The sequence below is a fragment of the Lethenteron reissneri genome, chromosome 43, assembly GCF_015708825.2.
Source record: "Lethenteron reissneri isolate LAM-NWPU_2019-01 chromosome 43, ASM1570882v1, whole genome shotgun sequence".
NCBI lineage: Eukaryota > Metazoa > Chordata > Hyperoartia > Petromyzontiformes > Petromyzontidae > Lethenteron > Lethenteron reissneri.
In genome coordinates this window covers 4218010-4232299 of record NC_083821.1, presented here as the reverse complement: position 1 = coordinate 4232299, position 14290 = coordinate 4218010, and the positions used below count along the sequence as shown (strand labels likewise).

Genomic DNA, 14290 nt, shown 5'->3' with positions numbered 1-14290 from the left:
CGCAGCCGGGTGTGGTGCTGGCCACCCACCCCCTCGTGTGCCGTGCCGGCCTTCATAGGTGCTCGCTAACAGCACTTGCCCCTAACAGTCTATTGAGGATATACGGGGATCTTTGTCTTTGCGTATCTATGTATGGGTGCAGTCGTATCTATAATAGCCACCATCTCTGTATATATATGCATGAGTGTATATATCTATGCGTGGATGTGTATCTATGCAGTAGTGTAGTGGCTATCGCACGATCTGAGTAATGCGGATAATAGGACGCCGTTCCACAAGGCCGGACAGAAACAACCGCGGAGAACCACGGATTATCGCGCATTATAGGAAGAAGAATATGGGACGCGGATAATGAGATAAGTATTCATGAAACCGACAGCTCCCGCGGAAAATAAGGGTCGCGGGTTCTAGGGTAGCAGATGAGCGGAGTTCTTCTCCGCGACCCTCAGCGCCACAGTCGCCACAATTGATATACTCTGTACGTGCTCATATAGATGCTCAAATCACGATGGGCCGAGGCGTGTAAAACTCTTGAAGCCTGTTGACGGACAGCGCTTTTGAGTGTCACTTGCGTGTAGAAGTCTCGTTCTGGCTGCCCACACCGCCCTCTCGTGGGACACGTGGGAACTTACACGCCGAAGGGGAAGCCGAATGAACTTTGATTAGAATCAGAGTACAGTTAAAACCTTGGATTGCGAGCGTAATTCGTTCCATAAACGTGTTTATAATCCAAAGCACTCGTATATCAAAGCACTGGTATATCAGTTGTGGTCACGTGACGCTCGGCAGACAAAGAGTACACGTGCTACTCGTATTGCAAGACCTCGCTCGTTTATCAACTTCATATTTATTTTAAAAATGTGCTCGTCTTGCAAAACACTCGCAGACCAAGTTACTCGCAATCCAAGGTTTTACTGTATTTATTTATACTGGAGGAATCCGATGAGCTATTAAGCTCTTTTTATCACAGAGGTGCAGTAGCTGGCGCGGGTAAGAACGTCACAACAACAAACACTAACAACAAACACCGACTGGTTCGCCGGTTGGACTTCCAGCGCGACAACAATTACCCAAGCACTGCAGCCCTACATGTGCTAAGATATTCTTGGTTCTTTCGGTAAAGTCACGTAGAAGGGAAATAATAAAAATAAAACAATAACATTCTCACGACGTTTCGATTGCAACACAAGCAATCATCATCAGGTGTGAAAACCACGGCAAGAAAATTTGATGATAGGCTTGTGTTGCAATCGAAACGTCGTGAGCATTTTTTTGTTTTATTTTTATTATTTCCCTTCTACGTGACTTTACCGAAAGAACCAAGAATATGAATCCCTGCAGTCACGAAAGCTTTAAATCGAAAAATGTGTCAAGATGTTTTCGGCCGATGAACGAGTGTTTGTACACGAGGGAGCAAACCAGAGCGCTCGGAGAAATACCCACGTGTGCGGACGGGGGCAACGCTGTGGGCAACTTTCTCGATTCCAAACCACCTCTGGGCATGCCATGTGTGCTGGAGAAAAGTGTCGGTACTCCCATCGCTTCCAAAACCTTTAGTCAGGGTGGAAGAGGAGAGCAAATGACCTTCTAGAGGGGCTCTATTGGGTTCTCTCTGCAGCAAGGAGGCCCTTCTGCCAGCAGTGACATGAGCAAGCAGTTGCAGGGCAGCGCCTTTACCTCTTATCACGAGCATGATGAATTGACGAATGCCGTCAAGGAGCATAAACCATCACGCGAACACCGATCATCCTCGCAGCGGCTTTTGACTGTGTTGTCTATATTTTTATTTAAAGTTGCGCATTTTGATGCGACGTCACATTTCTCACCCCCCCCCCCCCTCGTCACACATCGTCACAAATGTCTGACCACCCCCCCCCCCTAGGTGCGTGACGTCATTTATGGACGGCCCCTTAAGAAGCCGCTGGAGTTGTGCACTTTTAGATAATCTCGATTGAAATCTCATTTATTTACAAATGCTTTTTTGCGTTTCAGTTTGTTGTCCTTCCGCCGCACCTCCGGCTAGCACGGTTGGCTACGTACGGCGCGAAAGAAGTTCAACACGCACACAGTGCGTACGTATCCCCAACCACTAACCCCCGCCTCCCCCTTTTCCTGGACACACAGACATGTTGGACGAGTCCATGGAGGGGCGTGAGTGCGTGAACTGCGGAGCCATGTCCACCCCTCTGTGGCGGCGAGATGGTACGGGCCACTACCTGTGCAACGCGTGTGGCCTCTACAACAAGATGAACGGAATCAACCGGCCACTCATTAAGCCCCAGCGGCGCATGGTGAGTTAAGCGAGCACCTATTGAGGCCGGCGCTCTGCGAGGCGGCGATGTGGCGAGCGCCACGCCCGGCCGCCTTTGTGGCCCACTTGCCGATGTTTGCAAACCGCACTGAGAATACTCATTTAAGGCTGAGTCGACCTCGGGGAGGTCCAGGAGTCCAGAACAGATGTCAATTTACACCGATTATATCCATGGCCGGGAATCGTACCCAGATGCCCGGGGTCATGGTGCAGTGCGCTAACCGCTGCACCACCGCTCCCCGCACATGGAATGCATAATGTGACAACCCGGTGCACGGCGTTCAATAAGTTACACACAGCAAATGCCATACGCACACACAAATGACTTTACATGCAACATACATACATGGATGGAATGTGCCCACGTGGCCATATGCCCAATTGTGAAAATGCCCATGTGCCAAGGTGCCATGGTTACTTGTGTACCTGTGTGCCCGTGTGTCTGTGTCCATACATTCATGTGTCTGCGTGTCATATACATGTGTCTGTGTGTCATTCATCTGTGTATCCATGCATTAATGCGTCTGTATCAGAGGTCGCAACCGGGTACCCAATACCCGTACCCTACCCGATACCCGGCTACCCGTACCCGGCCGGGTACGGGTACCCGTTTGCGACCCTGGTGCGGCCGGGTACGGGTAAGGAATAAAAACCCGTTTGCGACCTCTGGTCTGTATCACATTCATGTGTCCTCTGTCATGTGTCTGTGTGTCCATGCGTTCATGCGTCTGTATGTCATATTCATGCGTCCATATATTCACATGCGTCTGCGTGTGTCTCCGCGCGCGTGTGCAGTCCGGCTCTCGCCGCGTCGGCCTCTCCTGCTCCAACTGCCAGACGAGCACCACGACGCTGTGGCGACGCAATGCCGAGGGCGAGCCGGTGTGCAACGCGTGTGGCCTTTACACCAAGCTGCACGGGGTGAGCGGGCTTCGCACCCACGTGCATGCACACGTGTGCGCGCGTCATTCTGCGCACTCGTGATAAACCTAGGTTACGAGAGTTGCGCGTTTGTACGTGTGTGTCTGTGTGTCTGTGCGTCCACGTGTCTGTGTGTGCGGGTGTCTGTGTGTCTGTGTGCCCATGTCTCCATAAGTCTGCATGTGCATGTGTCTGTGTGTCTACTTGCCCATTTCTTGTGTGTCCGTGTGTAACAATGCGTCCGTGTGTCTGCCTGTCCGCGTGTCTGTGTGCCCATGTGTGGTGTGCGTCTGTGCTTTATCTCACCCTTGACACCACTTGCTGATTGACTCTGTAACTCATTACCCACCTTCGTTTTCCCGCACCATTTGCAGGGTATTAAATATAACATCAACGGCATCCCGCTATCGGATCTGTGTGTTGCTAATGGTGACGAGGTTCAACATTAAGTCTAGACCTCTAGACATTTGTTCGGCAGCTTTCAATTGGAAAAGACTGGGCCTTGAGGAGGCTGTCTTCTATGATCTCCTCGTAATGCCATGCACTCGGTCCATTTGAACATGTAGGCTTTCGCGAATTATCTCTCAATTATCATCCATAAGATAGGTTTTTTTTGTTGGGTTATATCGCGTAAATATAAATGCGTCGTTAACTGCATGCCTATACAGGTCACTAGACATCAATGGGGATAACCTGTACGCAGACAATAACCCAAGTACTGCTATTTTACTGCACGCAAACGACAGGAGGTACATGAACAATGTGCATGCATAATGTGCATACATAAAGTACGTTGATTACCATGGTTCGATCATGATGGTGAGATGATGATGGTTCTATCATGATGGTTAGATCATGATGGTTAGATCATGATGAATAACCCAAACGGCAATGGATACCCATTGTAATTTATATGCATTCAATATCCCCCCCCCCCTTCGCACGTGAAGGCTCATAAGTGACGTCATCACATCCACCCCTCTATTTAAGGAACGAAACAAGAGGATTTCACAAATCTGGCTGTCGCCTGATGAAGCTAGTTATAATTACCGGTCGAAACGTCGTACTCAGATTGTAAATGTTGTGGATTTGGTCTCCAGCACACCGATGTGCTGTACTAGTGACGAATTGGCAAATCTGGCTGTCGCCTGATGAAGCTAGTTATAATTACTGGCGAAACGTCGTACTCAGATTGTAAATGTTGTGGATTTGGTCTCCAGCACACCGGTGTGCTGTACTAGTAACGATTTGGCATGTTCTATTTACGTGACAAACCTTACAAATTGGCTGTGTCGGGTGGTGGCGGGTTTAACGACACAGCATTCATTTATATTTACGCGATCTAAAAACCTTGATCATCCACTCGGTACATAATCGTCACCTCAATGCTTTCATCCTCACACGGGATACTCTGTCTCAACTTCTTAAACCACTTGCTCACAACTCATGGCTCCGGTGTCACCATATGTCATCACTTTTTTTTTTTTTACTGTCGAGACATATGGAAGACACCAGGGGCCAAGTGTGGTATTGTATCTCTCCAGATTTCTCTCGATTACTGTTCAGATATATATTTTAAGGTCTTTAAAGAAATTGATAATAATATCCAGCGCTTAATTTTAGCCGGAACTGTCCAGAACATCGTTCAAAGTAAATGATTAGAACCACACCACATCCATCTCGCCTTTATTTTGTCTTCGTTTTTTAATGAACATGTACACGGGATTATAGTAATAGAGGGCACAATGATGTATGAGCATTACGGACAAGCGTACTTGTGCTCTGGTGGTCATGCCTTAGGCCGACCATTCCTAGGCCAAACCAGCTTTTCAGTTTTGCAGGATATTTCGAGCAAAACATTTAATCCCTGGTTACAGCATACATTTTTTTTTGTTCAACAAAATTAATCTATGGCCGTCAAATTTGTGAAACCTTTTACCGAACGCTCAGATTTCGGTGCAGCTCCGCTCACATTTGAGACTGTGGACTTTTCCACCACCTCCCGTCAGAGGTCGCAACCGGGTACCCGATACCCGTGCCCTACCCGATACCCGGCTACCCGTACCCGGCCGGGTACGGGTACGGGTACCCGTTTGTGACCCTGGTGCGGCCGGGTACGGGTATGGGTAGACCGTGAGTCACTGGTGAGTAACTGTTTGTCACTCATTTCCCAACGTCTTTTCTCTTCTCACAATTCAAGTTCCTAGAATCAACCCACCCGCGCCTGCAACATGGCTTCATCCCAGAGGTCGCAATCAGGTACCCGATACCCGTACCCTACCCGTACCCGGCCGGGTATGGGTAGGGTACGGGTACGGCCGGGTACGGGTATGGGTACCCGTTTGCGACCCTGGTGCGGCCGGGTACGGGTAAGGAATCAAAACCCGTTTGCGACCTCTGCCACCCGTGCAGAAAGCGTCCCCATTAAAGGAGCAACGTGCCGACATCGTGAACAGACGAAATCTCTCAATTCGGAGTCACAACTCAATTCCAGCGGCAATTCCTTTTTTTTTTTGCCCGTCACATTTGTGCCGAGTCGTTGAGTTGTCGTCTGTCCTCTTTGTCATGCATCTTTCATATTTGTCTAATTTTACATCGTTTGCTATGCCTTTTTTGTATCGTCTGTAATGTCCACCTTGTTGTATTTTGCGGCTGAATTTCCACCGGCATACCCAGCACATCATCAGGCAAGGGTTGCCTGAGTGCAGGGGTGGGGGAGGGGCGAGGTGGGGGATGGGGTGGAGGGGAGGGATGGGGGAGACGTGGTCCCGTTGGCTATACGAACCTCTGGAGGCCTTAGGGACATGGCTCTTATTGAGGGCTCTTCTCCCTGTGTAATTGAATACTGCAGGGTCAGGCTGCGAGTTGAGGGAGATATTCCCCTGCATTGTGGGAGCACGCTCTGGCCGTAGTGACGCTTGCAGGGCTCACTGCAGTTAGAGTGAACACAGTGATGGTCTTATTGATAGCCCAACACATTAGTCAGTAAACTGGCGTAATAGAAAAAGTAAATGAGAGGAAATGTTCCAGGCAATGACACTTCGTCATAACACAAAAGAGCCATTGCCCAAACTTCACGGATTACATATTTTTCCTTTAAGGCCACCATGTTATTGAGAATTGCTTTGAGTTCTTGCTTATTATTGCTAGTGCACCACTGCCAACGCAGCAGCAGCAGCAGCAACACCACCACCGATTAATAATGTGTTTACTCTTATCGGCCACACGACCAAATCATCGCTGTCGAAATCGCGCAACTTAATCGCTGGCAACTGCTCGGTTCACATCTGAGTCGAGCAGTTTCGCAACGGGGAACTTAAATGGCGCATTCGGGATTGTAGTGACCAATGACATTTCGCAAACGCTGCAGCGCGACGAGTGAAAACACGTCGCTACAAATCGCCGAGTTGACCGAGTTTGGCTCCGATTAGCGCGGCTGGCTACGTACGGTGCGAAAGAAGTTCAAACATACATGCATAATAGCTTGCCCTGGGTGCAGGGAGTGTTGAGCAGTTTGGCTACCCCTGGGCCACGGAGGCTCGGAAGATCACGCTCACTGAGGCTGATCACGTCCACAGGTGCCGCGGCCCCTCGCCATGAAGAAGGACGGCATCCAGACGCGCAAGCGCAAGCCCAAGGGAGCTTGCAAGAGCAAATCTTCTTCCGGTCAGTGCCCACCTCATCATCTTCATCATCATCTTTATCATCGTCATGACCGACTGTGACGTCAGTCAGTACGCTTGTGGAGACACGGCGTCACGGCGTCGTTTGCACGCGACTCGGCTCATTCGCTTGAGGCGTCAGCGGCGCATTATTCACATGATTCAGTCTCGGTTTATTGTCGTGTGTGCGCACGTGCGTCCGCAGGGGTGGGCCACTCCGACCACTGCTCCACCCCAGGCCCGTGCATCCAGCCTCCTCCCCCACCCGAAGATCTGAGCTCCGTGAAGTCGGAGCCGAGGCTGAGCCCCCCGCTCTACGGCCTGCAGCACGGCACGCAGGTTCGGCGCACGGCGGCCGCGCGGGCATTCGTACCGGGGGCTGCCGTATGGTTCGGCGATACATTCCATTCTCCTATAGCGCCGCGTGTAGTTATCAAAACGCGAATTGGATATATAACGCGATGAATGTATCAGGGAGCACATTTTTGACAACGCGGATGCGGATTTGGATATAACGCGACTGAGTGAACGGAACTACGTCGCAGCGCGAGGAGGAATAAGCGGTCGTACGGCTGCCTCGGCAAAGCATCATCGTCGCACAGGGCATCGGGATGCTGCTGGAAATTTCTAGATGGTACCCACGCATCTCGGTCTTGTTTTCAGCCTGCGTACGCATCTCACGCGTTATCGCAGGCTGTGCTTCACCCAATAATATTTTTATTTCGCGCGATTTTCCATAATGCGGTGTTCTTCAGGAATGCAACTCCTACCGCACTATAAGAGAACAGAGTGTGCTGCGATCAGAGCCCAATGAGATGTGCAGCCTATGCAGGCACCGGAACAATGTGGTTCGTGCTGCGCTCCGAGCCTGGGACGAGGTCGCTCTCATACGAGATAATAATTCAATGCCTATGTGGCTGATGCAGCAGCGGGCTACTCTAGTCCAGCAGGTGCCTGGCAAAGATCCCAAAGCTGCTGTTGTTTTTGTTGTTGGCGTTGCAAAATAGTCAAACATGTCAAAGTGAGCAATGAAGCATTCTGGTTACAACTCTGAGCCAGTGCTGGGAATTATGCATTCCTATGGCAGGGGTGAGTCTTTCCATGTCAACACATCCTACAAAGTCGTACTTATTTTAACGACCCCAGGGAGGATGATGGGCTGAGACAACCCCCAACTAGGATGTGAACTCGCAACCTTGCGATTGTGAGCCACTCGCCCGAACGCTGAGCCGTGCCAAATTATGCACGAAATAAAGATCTCCATAATTACATTTCTAAACAAATAACTATGCCTAGACTTTGCACTCCTATCGCGAATTTTGTATTCTTTGTTGTTGTAACGTAGTGGATATCTGTAACAAAGAGCTTTATAGCTAATCGGATTCCTCCGGTATACAATAAATATTCTGAATCTGAATTAGTAGCCATCTTTCAGAGTAATTGAGGGCATGGCAATTATATGACATCATTGTTTTCTAACATCATTTGATTACGTAACTATTGCTTGTGTAACTTACAGCATGGTGTCATGAGACTTATAGGTTGTAATGACTTAGGTTGAGTAAACTGCAGTTGAAAAGGCAATCTTTATTCACGACAGAATTACAGTAAAACACAAAAACTAAACGAGGAAAATGCTAAATTCAATTACAGAGTTTTGGGGAAACCAGAAACTGACTCACATCAAGATAATCGGCATATTGTGAAAATGTTTAAATGTTTCTTGTCGTGAACATTTTATATCAGGGAATCCAAAATAATTAGCATGGCTAGTCTCGCGTGAGAGTTAAGGAAATGGAGTGTGGTACAGTGGTTCAAGTACTGCACCATAAACTTGCCAACCTTGGTGAGATTCCTGGCCACAACCAAAATTCGGCGGTAAGAATTCACGTGCGCAAACCACCGCGCCGCCGCTCCACCAGCGGCTCGAATCACCGAGCGAGCGCCAGCCGGCTCCTCCCCAGGGCAGAGTGGAACTCGGCACGCCGGCCCGTTGCGCCACTGACGCGGTGCCGGCGGCGTCGCCGCGGTTTGCACTCCCGTTTCAGGCGCACCACCTGCTTGGCGCTCCGCTACAGCTTGCGCTCTCGGGCCTCCGCCTGCCGCCTGAGCCTCTGCTCCTCCGCTCATCGCACAGCACCAGCAGCCCCCAGCAGGTAAGAGCTGGCACGCGCCACCCTTTGCATCCTCTCCGCACCAACCCTCCCACCTCACGGTGTCCGTTTAGGCCCGGTGTTTTTCACTGCAAGGCCCGCGGTCCACTGGCGGCCGCTGGTGGCCTTTAGCGCAGCCCCTGACGTGCGGCCCGCGACAAATACACAAATGGTGAAAACACCCCCCATCATCATCATCGTGCTGCTGACAAACCCCCAAAGGTTTCAAATGTGTGGTGCTCGTCACACTGGTGTCATATCGGCAGCAGTAATTATAATTACATTTATATAGTGCTTTTCATCAAGGCTCCCCTCCAAAAATTAGTGAAGAACACTGATTTCGGGGGGTGCCACGTTATTTATTTTATCCACGCCGTATTCTCCGGATTAAAAGAGCCTATTTATTTTTTTAATTTATTTTAGCCATTCTGCATTTTCTGGATTGAAAGGACACGTTTGAAAGTAAGACGAGCCCCTCCCCACCTCCACAAACTTTAGGATCACTTTGAAAAACAACAACAACGACAAGAATATTGAAAGGGGGTGATGGCGATGTGGGTAACCGTGCGGTAGCGTCACACAGATGTCGAGGGGGGGGGGGGGGCACGGTGCCCGGTACGGAGCGCAGCGCTCGCACCGCGACGGCGGCGGCGTCATCTCGCACCGTGGGGTGCAGCGCCGCTCGCAACGCACATGAGTTGAACTCCGTGCCATGTGTGTCACCACGTGTAACTAAATAACGCATATGTGTTGCGTTTGTGTACAACACCGCTCAAATGCTTTCTCCCTCCATTGGAACCTCGTTTGCCAATAAAAAATATGATAATTGTTTTTTTACCCTTCTATCTGGCAACAAAACTGACACATTTTTTTACAAGGAGTCATGTTTGCATAGACCGCAATACCTGCATTTGGTTGTTTGTCCATTCGCATGAATGAGTGTATGGGGCGCCACGGTGACGATATCTTAACTACCCCGCCTGGTATACAGGAGGTCGTGGGTTCGATTCTGACCCTGATGCCTGTATATTTGGAGTTTGTACGTTTGCACGTTCTCCCTGTGGTTGAGTGGATTTTTCTCCGGGTCCTCCAGTTTTTCCCTCCACATTCTAGAAACAAGCGTTTGGAGCATTTCGGTTATGTACTTTTCAACGTGATAAGCCACTTCATTGGGCTATCATTTGTGGCCAGAGCAGTATAGCTCAGTGGGCCTTACCCAGAAAAATAAAAAAAACAATGGGAGGAAACTGGAGTTTCACAAATCTTTGCATGATCCGCCGACCCTTGTCTCCAAAGCACTGGATGACCACCTCTGATATTCTTCAGCTGCCCGGCCACTCACGGCGTCTCTCGTTACCTCCTGCAGAGCAATGGCAGCATGGAGGCGCAGGCCGAGGCTCATTCGCTGTACGGAATGAACGCGGGAGCCCACGGACTGGGAGGATCTCCGCAAGGCTCCGGCCCATCCGCCGTCTCCTAGCAACGCTGTCGCCTAGCAACACCATCGCCTAGCAACGCCATCACCTAGCAACGCTGTTTCCTAGCAAAGCTGTCTAAACAGCAATGACGTCTCCCGGTAGCGCTGTTGCTCTAAGAATGTCTTTGTTTTGCTGTCGTTTAAAAATAAAATAAAATCCGATATAAATATGTATTTAAAGAAATAATAGAGAACGGTTAGTTCCGAAATGTAAGATGTAAAATATAATTCGTTTAAGAAGGTACGTTTTGCTTTGTAACAGAAAATACTGAAAAGAATAAGTGAAATTGTCAGATACGAACGAAAATTAAGTTAAAATCTATTTTATCCTCGTGCCGAACCATTAGTTTGGCTGTTGATGCTCAAGAAACTTATGCAAAGAAACATTCACGTGAATGAATAAACCAATACGAATGTGAATTGCAATACAAATTCTGGGTTGTACAGATACAATGATCGTGTAAGCACGTGCAGAGAACGCTCTGTTGGATGTTGATGTAAGGAGGACTGATCTAGCATCGCACCCAGCAGCAACTGTAAGGGGATACACCATATGCCACATGTTTAAAAAAAATCAGAAACCCACTCTCCTCTCATTTTAACCCTTTTCTACTGGAAGATCCGAGCTGAGTCAGCAAAGAACATATGGATCAGAGGAATGGCACATTTCGAGCTGATCCATGCCCATAATGAAACCAGCTTCTCAAGTGTAGCAAGTTGGTCGATCATATCAATTCGAGGCTCACCTACTGGACATCTGTGAAAAGGAGATTTATAGCCCGTTGGATTTCTCCAGTATAAATACATCACATTCTTCTCGTTCGCTTTATTTGGCCAAAATCCATCCCTGAGAATTAAATATATTGATCCAATTGTCTTGTTGCAAACTCGTGGCAGGGTGTATGGTAAAATGTGCCCCCATGCTCTGTAGAGGAAAACAGGACAATTGAAGAATGTTTAAAGTCCTGTCGAGACATTTCTTCCACAGCCATTATTCTAAAACACAGTGGGCAAACAACATGCTGCAAGATGTCGGCATGGATTCTTCATCTCGCGACGTTATGCGTGCAGCACGGTTGCAATCAATTGGGTTCAGGAAATCGAACGTGAAATGCAATTGTAACGTTGTGCTCAGAGTGGTAGCTCTAAATAATGGCCAAAGGTATATTTTTGTATATTATGAGGCAGTTTAAACGAAAAAAGTAGCGAGTTGTTTTTTGACTTGTGATTTTAAATATCTGACAATTTACGGTAAAATTATTGAAGGATTTGTGTTCATGCAGTCTCTAAAGGTAAAGGTAAAGCCCAGCAATTTTTTTCTACGCCACTGTTGGCAGAAGGACCTGCACCAGAGGCAGCTCTAGAGAGTCCCTGTGGGGAGTATTTGGCCTACTCTTCCATTCTGGCCAGGTATCTTGGAAGAGGTGGGAGTACCCACGCTTTACCCCACCTACATACGACCTACCGATCAACTAACCGTGGTGTGTCAGTTTATACTGCTGGGTGGACAGGAGTTCAAGAAACCTCCATTGTTTCAACTGCAGCGCTGGGAGATCAAATCGAACCGGCGACCCCTGTATTGCGAGATCAGTATACCAACCAGCTATTGCATCATATGCCTGTACATTCCCTGAAGTTGTGAAAATGATGGCCTCACGCTCGCTCACCGATGTTGGCGGGTTTTATTTTTTAATGCACAGGCGGATCAGATCACCCTTGGCCCTTTTTTAAAAATGGAATTTCCAGAGTTTTATCTTTAACCAATGTTTTTTGTGATACTGCATTGGCGGTGCTGCATGAGAAAAAACAAACTAAAAAAACTCAATACATTAATCTTATCGTGCAATGGCCCTTATTACACGTTTCAACGAATGACCATTGCCCGTAATATTAATGATTATATATTGTATGTCTTTTGAGGGCAGTTTTATTGATGAGTGTGTTGAGTTTGGGGTTTTATCCGCATCGCCCGACCAGCCACGTTCGGACTATCTCTGGCACGTGTGTTGCCAAAGCAAGTGAGCTGCCCCTCCTCAACTCAGGAATGTAATACTGCTATGCTTCACCATGCTGGGTCGTGTGATTCTGAGATACGGTTTCGAGCAAGTGATATACCATCCAGCAGAGCCTTCGTGATTTTATCATTTAAACTAGTGGTTATCAACATTTACGCAATACCCCCCTCCCTCCGAAACAAAACCACTGGATCTCCACACCTTCCCCCCCTCGTTAATAAGACCGCAAAACGAGAGAGAGAGCACGTGTCCATGTGTTCACTCATTGCCGTGTTAGTAAGGGATTTGTTTCAATTATATATCCGTGCGTTCTGTTGCATCGTCGCGCTGACGTTATCCCCGTGCATCGTTCAAAAACAAAGTCTCTTGCACGGTGACCATGCCCTAACGTGCACTCCCCCCTTAAAGGATTTCAGGAGGTGGGGGCTGACCCACGGTGTTGAGAACTGCTGGTTTAAACGCTAAACGTAAATATGCATTTATGTGTGTAGGTGTATGTTGTGAATTTGGGGAGCAAGATTCCGGTGATATGAGCCCATGCAAGTTGGCTCATGGCAGTGTTTTTCAGAGTCGGTGCGGGTCTGCACCGACACTGCGCCGAGTAGCATAGTTGACAATAATGAGCCAATGATAACACCCGTGCCACTGTGCACGGCTTCCAAGTGCCTAGGCCCTATGGGGTTACGCTTAAATTATTACAATATTGTGATTCGTGTATTATTGCCGAGTTTCCGGATGGGATGGTTTATCAAACACAATGTTCCCGTGGGTTTTAAGAGAAATAAACGTGTTTTTTTTTCTAAGCCGTGTTTGTTTGCTTATGTATCTTTTTTCGTCCTTTATTACAAAAAAGCTATTTAGTTTTTGGGCAGATATGATCACGGTGCAAATGTTAATTGTTACACCAAGACAAATCTGTGAAGACGCCTGCACAATATTAGTTGCTCAAACGTCTTTTTATTTCCACTTTGGACAACATTTAGTTTTGTCACTGGCAGTACAGCAATTGTATACACAGTGATGTAACTGTTTTATATTTAGCTATCAGGGAAAGCCTGAGTCCCTACTAATTATAATAAGGGTTCTGCATTGCGATCGTTGATCAATTTATAGTTGACTAGTTCATAAAGCCTGTCTTCGCCAAGCAAACTTATCAATAAATAGAATAATTAATTAACCTATGATTTTTTTTACATACGATCAGACACTAACAACTACGCCAAACATTTCTATTTTCAGCTAAGAAAAACCAGAAAAACAGTTGACTTTATTCAACTTCTTATATTTAAAGACGTACCCATCGAAAACCACTCAATTGAAATATTCCGTTCTTTTTTGATTAGAAAGAACAAAAATAATTAACGTAATACTCTGAGGGGAAGCCCCTATCTTTTACCGTTTTCGAATTAATCAGATTTGAACATCATAAAATTGCGTATTTTTTTGCTAAAATCTGCTTGAATCCTAAATATCTCAAAACAATAAAAATTTAGAACAAATGGTTATCGCTGTCATTTTATTTGCTGTTTAACGCTCGATCAAAGGGGAAAAAAACCTACAATCTTATATTTTTTACGGTTTCTGAACGACTCGAGGCACAAGCGTGTTTCTGGGGCACTTAAATCGATATTTGGGGGCCTTAAAATGAAAAATCTGGGATATTCAGATTTTGCCTGTTGTGTTCCAAAATCTGTGTACCAAATATCAGCTGTCTACCTTGTCGAGACATACATACAGATTAAGGTCTTTAT

The 14290-nt window shown here is 47.5% G+C and overlaps 1 protein-coding gene across 2 annotated transcripts in view; it reads left to right on the top strand.

Moving 5' to 3' along the window:
• The window catches only part of LOC133353324 (transcription factor GATA-4-like), a 63033-nt gene extending 49713 nt beyond the window's left edge, over positions 1 to 13320 (top strand). The window contains exons 3-8 of one of the 2 annotated variants that reach the window (XM_061569467.1): positions 2125 to 2291; positions 3107 to 3232; positions 6811 to 6898; positions 7100 to 7233; positions 8943 to 9050; positions 10414 to 13320. In XM_061569467.1, coding sequence (XP_061425451.1) covers positions 2125 to 2291; positions 3107 to 3232; positions 6811 to 6898; positions 7100 to 7233; positions 8943 to 9050; positions 10414 to 10527 — 737 coding nt within the window. In that variant the 3' untranslated portion in view covers positions 10528 to 13320. Of the gene's footprint in view, positions 1 to 2124; positions 2292 to 3106; positions 3233 to 6810; positions 6899 to 7099; positions 7234 to 8942; positions 9180 to 10413 lie in introns of those variants that run through there. The other variant, XM_061569466.1, reaches the window with a different exon arrangement.
• Positions 13321 to 14290: the final 970 nt, after the last annotated feature.